Source organism: Mobula birostris, chromosome 1, assembly GCF_030028105.1.
Source record: "Mobula birostris isolate sMobBir1 chromosome 1, sMobBir1.hap1, whole genome shotgun sequence".
NCBI lineage: Eukaryota > Metazoa > Chordata > Chondrichthyes > Myliobatiformes > Myliobatidae > Mobula > Mobula birostris.
In genome coordinates, this window is record NC_092370.1 from 154,462,125 (window position 1) to 154,484,729 (window position 22,605).

Sequence of the window (22,605 nt, forward strand, 5' to 3'; positions counted from 1 at the left end):
GTCCTGAAAAACATTGTCTCGTTTTTTTCTGTGTACTGTACCAGCAGTTATGGTCGAAATGACGATAAAAAGTGACTTGACTTGACCAAATCCCAACCTTAACATTAACATCATTACCATTGCTAGCAACTTCCTTATTGACCAGAACCTTAGCTGTACTTGTCACACCCAGGAATGGGTCAGAGGCTGGAAAGCATGAAGTGAATCCTAAAATCCAGGCCAAAATAAGTACCCTTTTCACAATAAACATTTACTTACATAACTTGGTAGCTGTGTGCACCATCTAAATAATGCCCCACCATTATTCAGTTAGGAATTGGCAATAAATAGTAATTCCTACCAAGTACTACCTCATCCAATAAATTAATAAAGTAATAAACGAGTTTCAAAAGCTAGAAAACATTTATCACATGTAAAATGGAAGCAATAAAATGTTTCATTGAAAAGTAAATGATTATGTCCAAGTGGAGATGAAAGTTTGAAATTAATTGTAGTTGAGTTTATTTACATTTAAAAAATGAACGCTTATTTGATGAGATTCTGGGAAGGAGTGTTTCAGGATGGAATAGGTTGGCCTGTGAGGGAGCCCATTATTTATTTACTTAGTATTGCAGTTCAGCAGGAGTAATTGATCCCATTTTGTCCCATTGGATTTGGCGTGTGGACTTCGAGCTATTACTGGTACAGCTTTTTGCTATATCTAAGAAACCAGATTTGTTATTTAGCCCCAGTGGGTAAAGAAATGCATTGTTAAAAATAAGTTTATGATATGAAGATAGTGGTTAAAATGATTTGCCAGAAAATGTATTTAAAGAAATAAATAGGCCATGCCATGTCATATAGGAATTTCACATTTGTATTGTGAAGCCTTTTGAGCAAAAGAAGTTGTATTCTCAAGTTAGTCTTACAGTTTTTCAAATCCAGGCAGACAGTTATGTAGCGAGTTCATAAATAATTTCAAAAGTAAAAGCAAAATCTAGTCTCTTGAATTCATATTAATGCACTCTACAAGAATACCTAAGAGGCATTTTTTTCAGCTAGGAAATGCTTAACTATGTACTTGGCAGATTTTCAACATAATGAGTATTATTTTAATTGTTGCTGCATTTTGAAGGATACAAAAACAGAGGATTCGTCTGATGATGTTGTGGATGAGGAAACTAAGAGGAGAGATCAGATCGTAAAAGGAGCAATAGAAGGATTAATAAGAGAATACTCCAGTGAATTAAATGCACCTTCCCAAGATCAAGATTCACATCCTAGAAAGAAGAAAAAAGAAAAGAAAGAGGAGGTATTTCAATGTAGATATATTGTATATCCTTTATTTTAAATTCTCAATTGATGATTAACACAAAATTAAGTTCTGAGTTCAAAAATATTGATGACTGCTTGTTACAGTGGTATAAGGATATATTTTTCTTGAAGTAAGGGCAATTATATCATGGAAATTTTAAAAATAGTTTCAATCAATAGATGAAATGTTGATTTATAGTTTAAATAAAAAGCTCTCTCTGAGAATTGGCATTGAATATAAGTGTTGCAATTTTTTCCCAAATAATAATTCTCATAGAAGAATAGCAGTGCATTTTGTGTTAAATGACCAAAAATTGAAAAGTGGTGTTCAGAAGAACCTGTATGTCCTTGTACTCAGTGGTAGGTTTAGCAAGGTAAATGGTATATTGGCCTTCATTGGAATTGGAGAATTGGGGAAAATCATAAATTTCTCATATTATAGTTGCATGGGGCCTGCATCTGAAACAATGTATGCAGAGCTAATCTCCATACCGAAGAAAGGATATGCTTGTGACAGGAATGCTAGATGGGTTCAGTGGATTGATTCCTCTGGAACTAGGGCAGTTGCTCAATGAGGGGGACTTAAAGGTTAGATACATAATTCCTGTCATGCTTTGAAGCAAGGTAATTTTATTGGAACTTTTTTTTGAGATTTAACAGAATGATGCTTCTATTGGCTGGGGTGGGTAGACCAGGGCTATTTGGAAGTTGGTTATTTTGGAAGCTGAGGTCCCACTATTGTTCTACATGAAACTAATTTGAACTTTCAACTAGTTAAATTTCAAATGATAATGACATGGATATGAAAGCTTTAAGAGAGATAATGAGCAAGCTAAAGATGGAAGAAGGAAATCAAAAATGTAGTTTATCTTGTGACAGTGTGCATTTGAAAAGAGCTGCAAGTAAAAGCCATGTGTAGGCTTGTGTGTGTATTGAAAACTGCAAATTATAAGGTTAAGGAACTGAACATTGTCAAGCTACTTTCGTACTAGAGCTGCTTGATTAAATGTGACAGCTGTGGTTAACTCCAACAGTCGTGTTTACATCTATTATTTTTCTGAGAGTTTGGGAGTGTTATTAGATCAGAAATGAATACACTATAAAAGTTAATATCTAAGTAGAATAAGGTCTGTAAATTATTTTTGGACATTAGAAGAGGTTAAAGAATTGAATGGTGCAATAACTAACTTCATTTGGTTGGGTTGTGCAAAATGTTAGGAAAATAATCCTAGTATAAGTGGTTTGCATTAGGAAGCTATGAGAGTTAACTTTCAGCAAAAAGCATTGCTAAGACTTCAGGAAAGAGTTTAGATTAGATCCTGTTGTGGACATAATTCAGATGTTAATGCAAGTAATTATTCAAATTGTTAAGTCTCTGCATTATAAAAATATGTAATACAGTATTAGACTAGAGAGAATGTATGCTCATTACTGGCATGAATGGAATCTGGAAATACATCAATTAATGCTTATCCATACATATCCGTCCATTAATGTTTTAACAAAACTCTTGTCCATCAGTACCTCTTCATGTTAATTTTAATCTGACATGTTAGTAGTTAATGTAGGCTAGCAGTTAAATGCATTGCCAGGGCTCTTGAGCAGAGTCTTTGAAACTCTTGTTGCATTTAAAAGTTCTCAGGGCACTATTTGAAGATGATCATGGGGAATTACAGCCAAGTTTTGTCCTAACTTTTAAAGAAAGATGTATTGTCATATCAGGTTTCCTTGCATTTGTGGATGCTTACCATTACCAAATTTCTATACCTCAAATGCACATTACTGCATTCGCTAGTGTTCTGTGAACATCCAGTAACACCTCAAACCTTTTTCTTAATCATTGGATACTACAGTACCTATATTCTGCCAGCACCCCCCCCCCCCACCCCACCAGAAGTTTCCATGTTTTATTGTTTTACAGCACTGGGTCACAATGGATTTAATTTGGCTTTATTTGACACAGGTTCAAAGTGAAAACAAATTTCTACAAATTGGTCTAAAATTATTACGATTATTAAAAACAAAATAATTGATTGCATAATTATTCACGCAATTCAAGTCAGTATTTAGTGGACAACACACACAAAATGCTGGAGGAACTCAGTAGGCCAAACAGCATCTTTGGAAAAGAGTATAGTCATGTTTTGGGCCAAGACCCTTCAGCAGGACGGAGAAAAAAAAGATGAGTTAGAGTTGGAAGGTTGGTGGGGGGGTGGGGCCTGTGGAAGCACAAAGTGATGAGTGAAACCTGGAGGGGGAAGGGGTGAAGTTAATAGCTGGGAAGTTGATATTTGGGAGAGTTACAGGCTGGAGAAGGGGGAGTCCCATAGGAGAGGATAGAAGGCCATGGAAGGAAGAAAAGGGGGAGAAGCACCAGAGGGAGGAGATCGGCAGGCAAAGATATAAGGTGAGTGAGGGAAAAGGGGATGGGGAATGGTGAAGGAGGGGGGCATTACCAGAAGTTGGAGAAATCAATGTTCATACCTTCGGGTCGGAGGCTTCCCAGGTGGAATAAAAGGAGTTGCTCCTGCAGCCTTCGTGTAGCCTCATCGCAACAGTAGAGGAGGCCATAGATTGACATGTCAGAATGGGAATGAGATAGTGGAATTAAAATGGGTGGCCATTGGGAGATCCAGCTTTTTCTGGCAGGCTTGGCGAAGCAGTCTCCCAATCTATGTCGAGTATCACCGATTATACAAGAGGCTGTGCCAGACACAGTATATGGCCCCAAAAGACTCACAGGTGAACTGTTGCCTCACTTGGAAGGACTGTTTGGAGCCCTGAATGTTAGTGAGGGAGGTGGTGTAGGGGCAGGTGTTACACATATTCCACTTGCAAAGATAAGTGCCAGGACGGAGATCCGTGGTGAAGGACGAATGGACAAAGGGAGTTGTGTAGGGAGCAATCCCTGCGGAAAGCAGAAAGTGGCAGGGGGGTGGGGAGGGAGAGATGTGCTTGGTGGTGGGATCCCGTTGGAGATAGTGGAAGTTTCGGAGAATAATGTGCTAGATGCGGAGGCGGTTAGGGTGGTAAGTGAGGACAAGAGGAACCCTATCTGCGGTGGGAGGATGGGGTAAGGGTAGATGTTTGCGAAATGGAAGAGATGCAGTTGAGAACAGCGTTGATGGCAGAAGAAGGGAAGCCCCTTTGAAGGAAGAGGGCAGCTTCTTTGTTTTGGAATAATGCATCTTTGGCAGCAATTACACCCTTGAGTCTGTGTGCATAGGCCTCTATCAGCTTTGCACATCTGGACACTGCAGTTTTTCCCCATTCTTTACAAAACTGCTCAAGCTCTGTCAGATTGCACGGGGAGTGAACAGCCATTTCAAGTCCAGCCAGAAATTCTCAGTTGGATTGAGGTCTGGATTCTGGATTCTGACTTAGCCACTCCAGGAAAATAACTTTGTTGTTCTTAAGCCATTCCTGTGTATCTTGGCTTTATGCTTGGGGTTATTGTCTTGCTGGAACCAAATCTTCTTCCAAGTCATAGTTCTCTTGCAGACTGCATCAGGATTTTGCTGCAGTCCATAGAACCATACAGCACAGAAACAGGTCTTTTGGCCCTTCTTGGCTGTGCGGAACCATTTTTCTGCCTAGTCCCACTGACCTGCACCTGGATCATATCCCTCCATACACCTCTTATCCATGTCCCTGTCCCAAGTTTTTCTTAAAGGTTGTAAGTGAGCCCGTATTTACCACTTCATCTGGCAGCTCATTTCACACTCCCACCACTCTTTGTGTAAAGAAGCCCCCCACCCCAATATTCCCTTTAAACTTTTTCCCCCTTCACCCTTAACCCATGTCCTCTGTTTTTTCTCCTTAGCCTCAGTGGAAAAAGCCTGCTTGCATTCACTCTATCTATACCCATCATAATTTTATACACCTCTATCAAATTTCCCCTCATTCTTCTACGCTCCAGGGAATAAAGTCCTAACCTATTCAACCTTTCTCTGTAACTCAGTTTCTCAATCCCGGCGACATCCTTGTAATCCTTCTCTGCACTCTTTCAACCTTATTAATATCCTTCCTGTAATTTGGTGACCAAAACTGCACACAATACTCCAAGTTTGGCCTCACCAATGTCTTATACAACCTCACCATAACATTCCAACTCTTGTACTCAATACTTTGGTTTATAAAGGCCAGTGTACCAAAAGCTGTCTTTACGACCCTATCTACCTGTGACGCCACTTTTAGGGAATTTTGTATCTGTATTCCCGGATCCCTCTGTTCTACTGCACTCCTCAGTGCCCTACCATTAACCCTGTATGTTCTACCTTGGTTTGTCCTTCCAGTGTGCAATACCTCACACTTGTCTGTGTTAAACTCCATCAGCCCATTTTTCCAGCTGGTCCAAATCCCTCTGCAAGCTTTGAAAACCTTTCTCACTGTCCACTACACCTCCAGTTTATGTATCATCAGCAAATTTGCTGATCCAATTTACCACATTATCATCCAGATCTTTGATATAGATGACAAATAACAATGGACCCAGCACTGATCCCTGTGGCACACCGCTAGTCACAGGCCTCCACTCAGAGAAGCAATCCTCCACTACCACTCTCTGGCTTCTTCCAATGAGCCAATGTCTAATCCAATTTACTACTTCTCCATGTATACCTAGCGACTGAATTTTCCTAACTAACCTTCCATGTGGGACCTTGTCAAAGGCCTTACTGAAGTCCATGTAGACAACATCCACTGCCTTCCCTTCATCCACTTTCCTGGTAACCACCTCGAAAAACTCTTAATAGATTGGTTAAACATGACCTACCATGCACAAAGCCATGTTGACTCTCCCTAATAAGTCCCTGTCTATCCAAATACTTGTAGATCCTATCTCTCAGTACTCCTTCCAATAATTTACCTACTACCAACATCAAACTTAACTGCCTATAATTTCCCGAATTACTTTTAGAGCCTTTTTTAAACAACACAGCAATCATTTTACCCTCTACCTTCACAAGCCTTCCAGGGCCTTCTGCAGTGAAGCTTCCCCGCAGCATGATGCAGCCACCACCATGCTTCAAATTGGGAGTGGTGTGTTTTTTATAATGTGTGGTGTTTGGCTTACGCCAAACATAGTGTTTAGCCTGATGGTCAGAAAGCTCAACTTTGGTTTCATCAAACCATAGAACCTTCTAGACTTCAGAGTCTTCCACGTGCTTTCTGGCAAACTCTAGCTGAGATTTCATGTGAGTTTTTTTTTCAACAGTGGCTTTCTCTTTGCCACTCTCACATAAAGCTGTAACTGGTGAGGCAGCTGGTCAGCAGTTGTATGTGCAGTTTCTCCCATCTCAGCTATTGAAGCTTGTAATTCCTCTAGAGTTGTTATAGGTCTCTTGGTGGCCTCCCTCACTAGTCCTCTTTTTGCACAGTAATTCAGTTTTTGAGCTCTAGGCAGATTTACAGCTGTGTCATGTTCTTTCCATTTCTTGATGATTGGCTTAACTGTACTCCAAGGGATATTCGGTGACTTGAAAATTTTATTGTATCCATCTCCTGACTTGTGCTTTTCACTAACCTCTTCACGGTGTTGCTTGGAGTATTCTTTTGTCTTCATGGTGTAGTTTTTGCCAGGATACTGACTCACCAGCAGCTGGATTATTTAATACTACACAGGTGATCTCCATTTAACTAATTATATGACTTGTAAAACCAATTGGCTGCACCAGTGATTTGGTGTGTCATATTAAAGGGGGTGAATACATATGCAATCAATTATTTTGTGTTTTATATTTGTAATTAATTTAGATCACTTTGTAGGGGTCTGTTTTCACTTTGACACGAAAGAGTATTTGATCAGTGTCCAAAAAAAAGCCAAATTACATCCACTGAGATTCAGTATTGTAAAACAATTAAACATAAAAGAACTTCCAATGGGGGATAGATACTTTTTATAGGCACTGTGTGTACTTCCAGCTTAATCCATTCATATTGTTTTTATATTAAAGGAAATTTTAAAATGACTTAGTTAGCAACTATTGCTTTGTTCTACAGGATGATATAAGTGCTATGGAAATGGAAGAGGATAAACGAGACCTAATTTCTAGAGAAATTAGCAAATTCAGAGATACTCACAAGGTAGTACCAAAATTTATTTTATTTCTATAAATATGAGCACAAGATCTACACACACTTGCTTTTTTTTAGAAAGCTGATAGGTCTTTAAAACATTTGCTATCAGTAAGATTATCATTGTTAAATTGAGGTAGTCAGTGACTATCCCTTTCAGTCATTAATATATGGATGAATATTACTTTGGGCCCATTTTAAGTTAGAATTACAAAGAAGGACAAAATAAATTCATCCATACTGTATATTTGCACGTATAATCTGATTTTCTCAGGTGTACTTAGAAATGAATTGTAAGGGGGATACATTTTTTTGTTTTTATTTAGTTATTGGAATTCAGTATTGGTACTAAAACCATTTTGAGTTATCAGTTGATCAGTGGATGTTGATAAGTTTTAATGCATTGTCAGGTTATTGCTTGTGGTGCATTTAATAACCAAACTTAATAGTACAGGAATTAAATCTAGCAACTTAAGAATGCAAATTTGAGAAGGAAGAACAAAGTTAGAACCTTGCCTTCGAGCAATTGCCTAGTGGACTGTAAGTGGTACTATTGAATCGTTAGGCATAGAAGAAGAAAATGGGGTAGGGAAATCCAAAACAGATACCATATAACATGCATGGAATAATGTACATGCCCTTAAAGCTAATCTATTCATTGACCCCCACCATTATGATAGAGATCATATGGTGACTAAAGCAAGATGAACTCAGAACTTGTGAAAATGCATGGATAGGACGTAAGTATGAGCTTCCGTTTCTTTTTTATAAAATTCATGGATGCCCCCTTAGAGAAATATGCAAAGGTGCAGCTGGTCATTCTTTAAAGTCGTTTGCTTTCACAATCTTGAATAATCTGTTTATCTCCCTACTTCTGGTTTAATGCAATTATTTTCAATATTGGGAACTTTTAATATGTGTACAGTCAACCTTTGCATGTTTTGACTCTTGTATTGTAATGTATTTGCTACAGTCTTTCAGACTGTTGCTGTCAAAAGTTCAGTTTAACAGGGGGTGTCCATTTAGAGTACTGATGAGTCTGAAGAATATGAGGTAAGACCCAATAAGCTTATCTTTTCCCTCCTTTCTCCTTTGCTTTTAGTTTATATTTGACATTTAAATTAAACTACTTAAATTTATTATTTTCATTCATTCCCTTTCTTTTTAAATCTAAGGCAGCTTGCATTGAAAAATATCCATTAACATCAAAGTAGTTGGAATCATTTGTAAGTCAGTTAATTTTTTAAGTTTAAATAATGATAGGAGTGTTAAATGCATTGAAAACTGAATTAAAATATTAAAGGTATGGTGATATAAAGCTTTTAGACCTACCTTTTAATATTTCTCCCTAGTTATGTCAAGCTTGTCCCAAGAAAATGTATTCAGCTATAAGGGATTTCAGAATTTTGTAAGTATGTAAAAGAGTGTTTTACTACTTGAAGAGGTAATAGTAAAGCTAGTAGCCTTTAGAAGAGGTAAGTTTGTACAAATCCTGTAACTCATTAATTGAATTCCTTTCTGTTGAAGAAATAGCCCTTTATGTGATATTTAAGTATTGTATATAGGTGGGGTGGTCTTGTAGTAACAACAGTTTTAACAATATAGAATAGCCTGGGAATTTGATGGCATGCATATTTGCCCTATTTCAATACATCTTAATACATTAAAACATTTCTCAAGCTAGATATGTGCATCTGCGCTTAATACACTTGGCATATTTGAAATCTATTTTGCACCTCTTCTACCATCAGTTATGGCAGTTACATCAGTATATCCAGCAGTAGGTGGTGGTGATAGTTATATTTTCTTATTGCCTCATACTGATTGGATAAATTGATGTGTTGTAAAAGCTTCCTTTTCATTATTGTTTGCTGATTTGATAGTCATTGATTGCCGATCGCCAACAAGAGTTTTGAGGTAAGAACCTGTGTTTACAGTTGTTTAATACTTTTCAATTGTTGCATAATGTTTGTTTAATAATTTACTGTTTAATTGTAAACTAGGGATGATTTATTGTATGTAACATCTTGTATATTGTAAAAGTTGCTTTTTCTAATGTGTTGGCATCTGCTGGTGCTAACAACATGGTTATTCTATTACTTGTGAACAATTTACTTGCTCTTCCCAGACATTTAGCTTTTAGGCAATGTTAATCCAGTCTTGACGATCCAAGTCCTAGCAGACCACTGTAAGTCAAATCACTTCAAAGGATGGATTGTAGTCTGTTCATTTTCTAGTAGGAAATCTGGCAGTAATGTTTTTTAAGTAAAATTTTGATTGTTTTATCTGTATTTAAATAATTATATAAAGTTGTGTGTTACTGATACAGTTGACAAACTTTATGTCAACATCCTTTTTTATGATCTTGAGATTAATACATTTTTGTAGCATTGCAATATTGTAAATATCTCTAATGAGTAAGAATTTTTTTAATTTTTAGAAACTAGAAGAAGAAAAGGGGCGACGAGAAAAAGAAAGACAAGAAGTTGAAAAGGAGAGAAGAGATAGAGAGAAAGAACGTGAGCGAGAAAGAGAAAGGCGTGAAAGAGAGAAGGAACGCGAGAAAGAAAAGGAGAGGGAACGGGAGCGTGAGCGGGAACGGGAGCGGGAACGAGAGCGTGAGCGGGATCGGGATCGTGAGCGAGACCGGGATAGAGATCGTGAGAGAACAAAGGATAAGGAAAGAGAACGCGACCGAGAAAGGGATCGAGAGCGGGATAAAGAGAGAGAAAGAAGCCGGGACCGGGAGAGAAGCAAGGATCGAAGTAGATCCAGGTGATTATTTTAGGGAATGGTTCCTGTTTCAGTAAGTTATATTTTAATCATTCACTTGCCTGAAAATAATCTTTTATGATACGTTTTCACCGTCCCTGGTTATATTCTAATATTTATTTTTTCAAATAGTTGCTAGAAAGAGTAGTGACTTTTTGAAGATTTGGTGTCAGTTGCATGATCTTGAAATAAGATAATGGAAAATCAGCTTCTACCAAGGCAAAGTACAAGTTTACTATGGCATAAAAGCATTGACATAAAAAACATTGCTTCACCCGGGGGCGGGGGGGGGGGTAGATAAGAAAATAAACTGTGGGTACTATCGACTTTTCCATCCTGATCTTTGTATCTTACTACTTTTACTGCTTGACCCGTTTATTTTCATGCTCTGCATACACACTACGCATTTCCTCTTCATTCTCGCTTTTTCTGCTGCCAGAATATGGAGATAATTTCTCCCAAGTTTCTTGGACATCTGTCATAATTGTACCTTGCTGCCAGAGTTGGTTATTTAGAAACATAGAAAACCTACAGCACAATACAGGCCCTTCGGCCCACAAAGCTGTGCTGAACATGTCCTTACCTTAGAAATTACTTAGGGTTACCCATAGCCCTCTACTTTTCTGAGCTCCGTGTACCATTCCAGGAGTCTCTTAAAAGACCCTATCGTATCCTCCTCCACCACCATCGCCGGCAGCCCATTCCACACACTCACCACTCGGCATTTAAAAATAAATAAATAAATAACTTGCCCCTGCCATCTCTGTACCTACTTCCAAGCACCTTAAAACTGTGCCCTCTCGTATTAGCTATTTCAGCCCTGGGAAAAAGCCTCTGACTATCCACACGATCAATGCCTCTTGTCATCGTATACACCTCTATCAGGTCACCCCTCATCCCCCGTCACTCCAAGGAGAAAAGGCCGAGTACACTCAACCTATTTTCATAAGGCATGCTCCCCAATCCAGGCAACATCCTTGTAAATCTCCTCTGCACCCTTTTTGTGCTAGGCTGTTTATATAATGTTGTAGTTTTCAGCCATAAGACCATGCTAACATTACTTCTGATCAGATTCTTACATTTAATGGAAATTTGCAGAGAGAAAAGCCGAGAAAAGGAGAAGAAAAGGGATAGGGAAGAAGATGAAGAAGAAATGTATGAACGTCGGAAACTTGAAAGAAAGCTCCGTGAGAAAGAAAATGCATACCAAGAGGTGGGAAGCTGAACTAGATGAAAAGTATTGCTAACTTTGTCAGATTGGAGATAAACTAGAGGAACATATACAGGTTTAATTTGTCTGGGTGTATTTGATCTTGGCATTGTTTGATGTTCTGACTGGTGCTCAAAGTTGGGGCATCTTGTGCTCTCAGAATTTGATTTCTTAATCTCCATCCAGAAAGGATACCAGAAGTTATTTTAAAGGATTTGTGTAATTTAAGTTGATTTCAAAATTCTAAATGCATAATAACATTGATGGTTTATACTGTTTACTGAACCACTCGAGTTAGTACTGAATTTTGCCATTGGATTTGAAGCTGCTGTGTTATATTAAATTTGGATTTGTTTAATTAATATTTGGTCTTTTTATATAGCGTCTTAAAAATTGGGAAATAAGAGAACGGAAGAAGGCCAGAGACTATGAAAAAGAAGCTGAAAGGGAGGAAGAAAGAAGAAGAGAAATGGTAAGTGTAACGTACTGAAACTCAAACCAAAATTTTATTAAAGATTCTGCGTCTGCATATGATTGTTTTAAGGTTTCATAATTTCTGTTCTCGTTTCTTGGTCACAATTTAAACACGTTACTATATCCCATTTCTATATTTAAATTTAAAGGTAAGTCTATAAAACTGCATTGATTCACTAGGAGTTGGATCCAAATTATTGTTAACCTAGGCTGAAACATATATATCCATTTAAAAGTTATAAGATATTTTAATAACTGAAAAAGACAAGTCATAATTCTATTTTTTTTTTAATTTACAGACTATGGTAAATCGAAAACAGTTTGTGTTACTATTCTTCCCTGGCTTCCTGTCCCGTGATCCTCTCCCTTCTCCAGCTCTTAGATCCACCCCTCCCCTCCTGTCTTCTCCTATCATTTTGGATCCCCCCTCCCCCTCCCCCTCCCACTTTCAGACCTCTTACTCTCTCTCCTTTTAGTTAGTCCTGACAAAGGGTCCTGGCCCGAAATGTCAACTGTACCTCTTCCTAGAGATGCTGCCTGACCTGTTGCGTTCACCAGCATTTTTTGTGTGTGTTGAATTTCCAGCATCTGCAAGTTTCCTTGTGTTTGTGTTACTATTGCCTGTTGATGCCTAACTTACACAAAGGCCTCCTTTCAAAAATCCTGGATTTAGATGATGTAGATTTGTACCTAATTTCACTTCAGCTGTTCCTTGCTTCTCTCCTGATGAATTTTAAGACTTGACCTTTGGGTTGAGGTACTCCAAGTGAAATGTCAAATCCATAGTTGCCCTTGTCAAATTGTACATTCAATGGGAAATTCACAATGCAAGACTGAATAAATCAAACCAGCAAAGGTAGTTCAGAAAATGAGATTGCTGAATGCATTTGAGACTGCCTTGAACAGTATGTCATAAAATCAGCTAATGTGCAGACCAGTTTTGCAGTCATTCCTGGGTAAAATGGAATTCAATCTTGGACTTGTATTTAAACAAAGTTAATTAAATATGTATGATGAGGTGGCTAGAACGATTTGTGAAACTTGGTCTCAGGTTGTCATAATAGATAATAATGGGAACCATTTAAAAAATATTGTCAATGAAAATTAATATAAATCTATTCAAATTGTTAACTGAAGGACCTTTATTGAAAATAGATTATAAGGTTTCTTTGAAGGGAAGGGAATTTACAACCTATATTGAGAACTGGAGGAAGAGATTGATTATAATTTTCTAGTTACCTGTTAATGAAACTTTTAGGAAGACAAAGTACAAAAGAATGAGGTCAGATTGAGGAGGAAAGAAAGTGGAAATGCAAAGTTATTTATTTTGGCTGAGAAATTTAAAATATTAAATCTTGCACATTTGTGACCAAATATTAAATATTTTTAGAGAGACTTGGGTGTCATTTATATATGACAAAGTTAACATGTAAATATTTGTTAGATATTTACTTTTATTGCAAGTGTGTTGAAATGGCAGAATAAGAAATTCTTGCCTGCAGATGTCAAGAGATTTTTGGGGCCTTTTCCAAGAGTATTATTTGCAGTTTTTCCCTTTAAATCAGGGGTCCCTAACCTTTTTTGCACTGCGGACCGGTTTAATACTGACAATATTCTTGTGGACCGGTAGTCAAATACGTTGAGCTTACCCAGAAAGACTATAATGACCATGAAGCCTTGCGCGGGCACCAGTGCGCATGTGCGTTGTGACCTGCCGATTTTTCTTTTTCCCCTGCAAATCCTTTTTGGTGATTCTGTACGGTGGGGGGGGGGGGGGTGTTAATCATGACCGGAATATAGCTGATAAGTGGCTAATACACTCAATTTTGTTTCTAAAAGGGTTTATCTAACGAATTTAATATTAAACACAGCGCATATTTTCCTCGCATGAATATAGTGATAAGTTAATTATCAGGGGAGCTTGAAGTAAGTGTTGAACGAACTTCCAGTAGAAGTGGTAGAGGCAGGTTCAATATTATCATTTAAAGTAAAATTGGATAGGTATATGGACAGGAAAGGAATGGAGGGTTGTGCGCTGAGTGCAGGTCGGTGGGACTAGGTGAGAGTAGCGTTCGGTACGGCCTAGAAGTGCCGAGATGGCCTGTTTCTGTGCTGTAATTGTTATATGATTATATAAGTAAGTCAATAGCATCATAATATTTTAAGTAACATTTGGATATTAAACACACAGCACATATTTTCCCCGTATGAACATATAAAATCATTGCAACGCACCAATATCGCTGTATCAGTGGGAGCCCTGGGCTCGTTTCCCTGCAACAAGACAGTCCCATCGAGGGGTGATGGGAGACAGCGATACTCGAAGGGGGTTCCTTATGTCCAGTCTATTCCGCAATTTAGTTTTTGTTAAATTCATTGCAGAGGTAAGTTGGAAATGGAAGCAACGTTTTCAGTGCTTCCGTGGCTCTCTCAGGATATTCGCCCTTGACTTTGATCCAGAATGCCGGCAGAGATGTTATGTCAAACATACTTTTCAGCCCGCCGTCATTTGCAAGCTCGAGGAGTTGATTTCCTTCCCGCTCTGACACGGATGACGCGCGGATAATGACCTCACGTGTGTTCAAGCTCAACAGTGGGCGTGACAGGGAATGAGGAAAGGTGCAGCTGACTCATATCGCCAAATCATATCGTTCCCTCGCTTGGGGAATTGGGGACCGCTGCTTTAAAGAGTGCTTTTCTTTCAGAGCGAATACAGTAGCATGATTTCATACATTAATTCCTGCAATCAGGAGTTACCTCAGGAGGAGAGATTGAATGGGAAGAACTCTACCACTACTGCCTTCTAACGGCAACGTAGAGTAGCCAATTCACCTACCACCCGATGCACCTTTGAGGCATGGCAGGAAACCTGAAGTGGAAGATTGAAGTGGGTCTTTGGTACTGTGAAATAGCAGCTGTACCGGCTGTGCTGCTATGACATCTCTACACTGAGGCTAGAAACTTACTAGTTCAGGTGTCATATATTCCAGCAATCTTGTTCCTCATATAGTGAGTAGATTGAAGGCTTGACTGACTAGTACTTGGGAATATAATCATTATGGATTTGTGTAGGAAAGTTTGAGAATATTCTCTTCAGGAGATGAAATAGCAAAATGGGAATTTTGGATAGATTTATGAATGACTGTATATACTGCGGCAATGTCCAAAGCACAGTATAAACAATAGCTGTGGTTTGTGGTTATCAATGTGCTTAAGGAATTGTACACATTACACAAAGTCTCTAAGTTAGGAAATTAAACTGTTCGATGGCTTTTTTGTTACCTCTGCAATTACTTCCAACACGAGAATTCAAACATCTAGTCTTGATACTCAAGTGTCAATACTGTCACTGAGTACCTGTTCCATCAACATTTTGGGGTGTCACCATTGACCAGAACTCACCTAGGCTGTGAAAAGTGCTCATTCAGTCATATCTCAAAATCTTCGCACCATTCACGAGCCACAAACTGGTGTGATGGACAATCTTCCACCTGTGTGGGCGAGTGCATGGCCAACCAAACTCAAAAAAAAAAAATAAAAGTTGCAGGTAATGACAAGGTAGAGCACATAACTGGCATCCAGGCGACCAACCTAAACCATCACCGAGGCTAAATCCTGGTACTGCTTCCATAATTATATTGTAGGTATGTCCATACTATAGAACTGCGGTGGTTCACCATCATCTTCTCGAGGGCATCTGGGGAATGCTGGCTCAGCCTGCAAAGCTCACATCCTTTGAGTAAGAAAAAAAGCTATGCTGCAGATTATTCTACTGGTGGAGTTTATTTAATGGTAAGTCTTCAGCTAGAAATAGTAATTTAAATGTACCTTTATCCACAGACAAAAGAGGCAAAAAGACTGAAGGAGTTTTTAGAAGACTATGATGATGATCGAGATGATCCAAAATATTACAGGTGATTTTTGTGTTCAGATCTTCTGAAATATCCACAATATATTTTCTCATCTTCAGTTTATGTACTTGAACAAAACCCTTGTCTTAATTTCAGAGGAAGTGCTTTGCAGAAACGCTTAAGAGATCGAGAGAAAGAAATGGAAGCAGATGAAAGAGATCGCAAGCGAGAGAAGGAGGAACATGAGGAAATTCGGCAGCGTTTGTTGGCAGAAGGACACCCAGATCCTGATGCAGAGCTTCAGAGGGTAAATCGTGACTTGAAGATTTTTTTCAATAATTTAAAAACAACGTTGTAGTTGCATTTAAATGCATGTTATCAATTAGATAGTTACTGGAAGGAGTTTTATATTACAGGTGATAGTGTAGCAATAGTCTAGTTATGTACCCCATTAGTCATATAAAAATATCACGATGCTACATTTGCCTATTAACTTGTACTGGACAACAGAATCAGTTTACAAATGCAACAAAGTAATCTTTTTTAGATTTACTGTCTATTACTGAAGTTCCATCTCAAGGAAGATGCCTGTGCATGACACTGCTCTGGTACCACTTCATAACCAACAAGCACACTATCTTTATACTTGATATGTGAATTTGTTAACATACATTGTATTTTATTTAAATCTGAGTCACCATTATAGCATTATATTTCATGACGAGGCATAATTTATTATACTGAAATGGAAGGAAGGCATTATTAACTTCGAGGGAAAATGTTTTTCCTACATTGAAATTATGAACAGAGTAAAATTAGAACAAAATGTTTGGCTCCTCATTGAAACAAAGATTAAAAAAATCTAAAAGTATGTTAATACTTAGAAGCAAGTAATTCAATCCACCAACCATTATTTCCTCTTTTGTTATAGCTTTTCTGGACAGAATATGATATAAATTGATGTATCAGGCTGCTATAGGGGAAGCTTTGTTTTGTACCATCATTGGTAAATAGATTGCTGGATATTTGACAGAATCTATGTTGTCATAGCATAATGATTATAAGTATCAGTAAGTAACAGCCACCGAGGCTGTTGAGTTGTCTAATAAAATTCTTCAAACAAAAGACTTTGCAGGTCAGGCAGCATCTGTGAAAAGGAAAACAAAATTATTTAGGCTGATGATCTGTCATCAGAAATTTTTTATCCCGGGCTTTGAACTCTGTTTGTAGTGGAACTAATGCCAGATGTTTATTATCACCAACAGATGGAACAGGAGGCAGAAAGGCGGCGGCAGCAGCCAATCAAACAAGAGCCAGAATCAGAAGAGGAGGAGGAGGAGGAAGAAAAGCCAGAGAAAGAGGAACGCCGAGTGGAAGAGGATGAAGAACCTGAGCAGAAACCCTGCCTTAAACCCACCTTGCGCCCTATCAGTTCCGTCCCATCTGTTTCATCAGCAAGTGGAAATGCCACACCAAACACACCTGCCGATGAATCCCCATGTGGCATTATCATTCCACATGAGAACTCTCCTGATCAACAGCAAGAAGAGCAGCGGCCTAAAATTGGGCTGAGCCTGAAACTAGGTGAGGCAGTAATAAAAATGTTGAAATTGCATTGTGCGTATCTACTCCTGTGTGTGTTTGTGTTGAAATTGCCTTTTCTTGTTCAGTGTACTAAACAGCAGGTTTCTTCTCTGGATTAAACATAATGCAGGCTAATAATACGGAAATCAGCCTGTAAGCTAAAGGATATTCTGTAAAATGATTACTAGCAATCTAATCTGGTGGAGCTGGCACTAAAAATTGCATCCTTACTTATAGGGTTAAAAAAAACAGGAATGGATGTGATAGCAAATTAAAATATACAAAGCTTAGAGCTGATGGTCAAGAGTGGAAAAGGTACCCTGGATTTTGACTTCATCGGGTACTAACTCTTCAGTGTAGACTTCCATTTCACACCATGATTCTTAATATTGACAGAATAAAGTTGTCCTTGTGCCGTGTGCAGTTTATATATTATTTGAAATTTGTACTGATCTGTGAGTACTCTGTAGTCTTTGCACCATTCTGCTACTTTCCACTTTCCAATATTTGTTATTACTGTGCATTCTATGAACTTCCGCTGAACAAGGAATTTCAGTGCCTTTCCATGTATGACAATAAGCTAAGCTAAGCTACTCTAGCCTAATCGTGCTTTGGTCCCAACCATTACTGAACCTGATTTGTTTTTTCTCTGTTTAGGTGGTTCCAATAGCCCAAGTCAGCCAATTTCAGTCAAACGAAAGAAACTGCCTGTTGATAGTGTTTTCAATAAGTTTGAAGATGAAGATAGTGATGAAGTTCCTAGGAAGCGGAAACTTGTCCCATTGGATTATTCAGAAGATGAGAAGAGTGCCTCCAAGGGAAATGTCAATACAGAAGAAAAACGAAAACACATAAAAAATCTGATTGAGAAAATCCCTACAGCTAAACCAGAACTTTTTGCCTATCCTCTTGACTGGTCTATTGTGGATACGGTACGTATCTGCACTTGTATCTGTGAGTGTTTCTTACCGGTAAGAATAACTGTAACAAGGAAGTTTTGAACAGAAGTGAAGGGTATATTGTTTTGTCCTCATTGCTTTATTATGGGACCGGGGAGTATTCAATTCATAATTTGTTTTCTGTTTTAACGCAAGAGTGTTTCAAGTCTTAATGTACAAGTCTTCCCCAGCTTATGAATGTCTTTTTTCCTGCATGTACGTAAGTAGCCTGTAGACAGGTGCTTGGAAAACTAGTGAAATGGATTTGCTGGCTGCTGTGGTCACCTTCTGCCATATGAAAACTCAGTTCATAACCATATTTCTGACTTGTAAACTGATTGGGTTACAGACGGTTCATGGGAACAGAATCCTGCCGTAACTGTTCATTGTTAAATCATGCTACAACGATCTTGAATGTGAACAAACTGGTGCTGACTTCCCAGTCTACCAGCATTTGCAACAGGACCACTTCAATCCTATTTGGCCACTCTTCCCCAGCTGCCTTAATCTGCCCAACCATTGGGAGAAATCCCCAGAATTGCCCAAATCTTCAAGAGATGCAGTTGTTTTAGGAGATGAGGGGTGCAGTATTGCTGGAATTCTCATGACAATGCAATTTCACAGAGTTCTTTTAAAAAGATTCCACATTGAACTTTTTAAAAAATTATTGTTCTAGCCATGGTTTTCCACCCACATTTCGCTCTGAGATAGATGTGTGTGAAATTGAAGCACACTGATTATTTTGGGCAGGTATGGAGGAAATAGGTGCAACTCTTATTTCCTGTGAGCTGCCTTTGGATGTAGTTTGGATTGTAAGTCTGCCTCCACATGTGTGCTATGCAATAGAGCAGACATCTAGTCAGCTAGTAGTGTTGGCTGCCACTGTACAGAATAGGTGTTGCCTGGGTATCAAAGGGAGGGGCAGTGTGGTGGTGCAGCAGTTTGTACAAGACTAAAAGACTTTGGCTCTAGCACTGAGCAAATTGCTGTGAAGAATATTGCTGATGACCATCTTGATAACCAGACGTGCACTAGGGCTTCTCTTGTCAGTTACATCAACAGCTTGGGTATGAATAGAAAATACGTGCTTCCGCCTGTACATTGCAGTAAGTGCTCCTTTGAATTATATGCTCACATGCAGGTGACACCAATTATGGCACTTCAAAGAAAAATTAGATCTGTCATTAAACTTTTTTTTATATTCAAAGTTTCTTTAGCAGTTTTAGTAAAGAAAGAAAAGACTTGTCCAGAGGAGAACTAAAACATATAGGGCAGGGGTGGCCAACCTTTTACATTCCATGCGTCAGTTTTTTCACGCTCGAGTTCAGATGCGCCATACAACTCCTGTACCCCCATTCAATTCTTGTAAAGATGTTAATATAGACATATTTAGCATTTTACATGATAAATTGATTTAATATAAAAACAAGATAAACATTACTTACCTTAATTTAACAAATATATTTTGTCTTCTTTTGATTTCTTCCTTTTTCTTAATCACATATTCTTTCTGTAACTCAGACCCAAGCACTAGCTTCAGTTTTCCCTCTATTTCAGTCTGATGTTGTGTTTTATAGTGTCTATTAAGATCCTGTCTTCTATTATGTGAGAAAGTGTTTTCACAAACAATGCGCAACAGTTTTTCCTGACAGACCCGCTATAAATAGAACTCGTTTCCCCACTGTTCATTGAATTCACGCTTACTATCACTTTCTGCTTTTCTTTTGCTCATTTTCTTTTGCACTGTGATAGGTAACTGAATGTAAAAACAAAGCTTAATTTTCGAAAAAGTACAAAACTGCAAATGTTCACAAAGGACAAACAAAGCACAACTCGGTAGTGCACGAGTGTCATAGAGTGAGAGTGACATAGTTAATTCAGAAACAAAGGTTCTGAACTTAAAGAGGGGTAACTTTGAAGGTATGAGACGTGAATTAGCTAAGATAGACTGGCAAATCACACTTAAAGGATTGATGGTGGATATGCAATGGCAAGCATTTAAAGGTTGCATGGATGGACTGCAACAAATGTTCATCCCAGTTTGGCAAAAGAATAAATCAAGGAAGGTAGTGCACCGTGGCTGACAAGAGAAATTAGGGATAGTATCAATTCCAAAGAAGCAGCATACAAATTAGCCAGAGAAAGTGGCTCACCTGAGGACTGGGAGAAATTCAGAGTTCAGCAGAGGAGGACAAAGGGCTTAATTAGGAAAGGGAAAAAAGATTATGAGAGAAAACTGGCAGGCAACATAAAAACGGACTGTAAAAGCTTTTATAGATATGTAAAAAAGAAAAGACTGGTAAAGACAAATGTAGGTCCCCTGCAGGCAGAAACAGGTGAGTTGATTATGGGGAGCAAGGACATGGCAGACCAATTGAATAATTACTTTGGTTCTGCCTTCACTAAGGAGGACATAAATAATCTTCCAGAAATAGTAGGGGACAGAGGGTCCAGTGAGATGGAGGAACTGAGCGAAATACATGTTAGTAGGGAAGTGGTGTTAAGTAAATTGAAGGGATTGAAGGCAGATAAATCCCCAGGGCCAGATGGTCTGCATCCCAGGGTGCTTAAGGAAGTAGCCCAAGAAATAGTGGATGCATTAGTGATAATTTTTCAAAACTCGTTAGATTCTGGACTAGTTCCTGAGGATTGGAGGGTGGCTAATGTAACTCCACTTTTTAAAAAAGGAGGGAGAGAGAAACCGGGGAATTATAGACCGGTTAGCCTAACGTCGGTGGTGGGGAAACTGCTGGAGTCAGTTATCAAGGATGTGATAACAGCCCATTTGGAAAGGGGTGAAATGATCGGACAAAGTCAGCATGGATTTGTGAAAGGAAAATCATGTCTGACGAATCTCATAGAATTTTTTGAGGATGTAACTAGTAGAGTGGATAGGGGAGAACCAGTGGATGTGGTATATTTGGATTTTCAGAAGACTTTTGACAAGGTCCCACACAGGAGATTAGTGTGCAAACTTAAAGCACACGGTATTGGGGGTAAGGTATTGGTGTGGGTGGAGAGTTGGTTAGCAGACAGGAAGCAAAGAGTGGGAATAAACGGGACCTTTTCAGAATGGCAGGCGGTGACTAGTGAGGTACCGCAAGGCTCAGTGCTGGGACCCCAGTTGTTTACAATATATATTAATGACTTGGATGAGGGAATTAAATGCAGCATCTCCAAGTTTGCGGATGACACGAAGCTGGGTGGCAGTGTTAGCTGTGAGGAGGATGCTAAGAGGATGCAGGGTGACTTGGATAGGTTGGGTGAGTGGGCAAATTCATGGCAGATGCAATTTAATGTGGATAAATGTGAAGTTATCCACTTTGGTGGCAAAAATAGGAAAACAGATTATTATCTGAATGGTGGCCGATTAGGAAATGTGAGCTGGGTGTCATTATACACCAGTCATTGAAGGTGGGCATGCAGGTACAGCAGGCAGTGAAAAAGGCGAATGGTATGCTGGCATTTATAGCGAGAGGATTTGAGTACAGGAGCAGGGAGGTACTACTGCAGTTGTACAAGGCCTTGGTGAGACCACACCTGGAGTATTGTGTGCAGTTTTGGTCCCCTAATCTGAGGAAAGACATCCTTGCCATAGAGGGAGTACAGAGAAGGTTCACCAGATTGATTCCTGGGATGGCAGGACTTTCATATGAAGAAAGAATGGATGAACTGGGCTTGTACTCGTTGGAATTTAGAAGATTGAGGGGGGATCTGATTGAAACGTATAAGATCCTAAAGGGATTGGACAGGCTAGATGCAGGAAGATTGTTCCCGATGTTGGGGAAGTCTAGAACGAGGGGCCACAGTTTGAGGATAGAGGGGAAGCCTTTTAGGACTGAGATTAGGAAAAACTTCTTCACACAGAGAGTGGTGAATCTGTGGAATTCTCTGCCACAGGAAGCAGTTGAGGCCAGTTCATTGGCTATATTTAAGAGGGAGTTAGATATGGCCCTTGTGGCTACGGGGATCAGGGGGTATGGAGGGAAGGCTGGGGCGGGGTTCTGAGTTGGATGATCAGCCATGATCATAATAAATGACGGTGCAGGCTCGAAGGGCCGAATGGCCTACTCCTGCACCTATTTTCTATGTTTCTATGTCAGTTGTAAACTGACTGGCAAAAACCAGCAACAGACCGCTGGTGCAGACGTCTGGCACCTCAGGATCAAACAAGTATCAAACATGTGTTGAACAGTTATGGAACGACTGCAGAACAAAAGTCCTTCTTTCCTAGTTTGACTCATTGAACATGTTTTTAAAATTGAAAACAGATTAATGTGAAAGAAGATAACATTCACCAAAAAATGTGCACGAAATAACATTGCTAAAAATAATTGCTAAGTTTTAGATTTATTCTCAGTAAAACCCATTTCTAGCTCTAAGCTACTTGAATTCCTGTTATAGATTT

At 38.9% G+C, this 22,605-nt stretch overlaps 1 protein-coding gene across 7 annotated transcripts in view; it reads left to right on the top strand.

The window, feature by feature from the left end:
• LOC140200784 (RNA-binding protein 25-like) overlaps window positions 1-22,605 on the top strand; it is an 80,404-nt gene that overhangs the window by 48,500 nt on the left and 9,299 nt on the right. For all 7 annotated transcript variants that reach the window (XM_072264392.1, XM_072264418.1, XM_072264410.1 and 4 more), the window contains 9 exons: window positions 1,115-1,291; window positions 7,294-7,377; window positions 9,809-10,143; window positions 11,239-11,353; window positions 11,733-11,822; window positions 15,665-15,738; window positions 15,832-15,982; window positions 16,941-17,259; window positions 17,917-18,191. In XM_072264392.1, coding sequence (XP_072120493.1) covers window positions 1,115-1,291; window positions 7,294-7,377; window positions 9,809-10,143; window positions 11,239-11,353; window positions 11,733-11,822; window positions 15,665-15,738; window positions 15,832-15,982; window positions 16,941-17,259; window positions 17,917-18,191 — 1,620 coding nt within the window. The remainder of the gene's footprint in view (window positions 1-1,114; window positions 1,292-7,293; window positions 7,378-9,808; window positions 10,144-11,238; window positions 11,354-11,732; window positions 11,823-15,664; window positions 15,739-15,831; window positions 15,983-16,940; window positions 17,260-17,916; window positions 18,192-22,605) is intronic.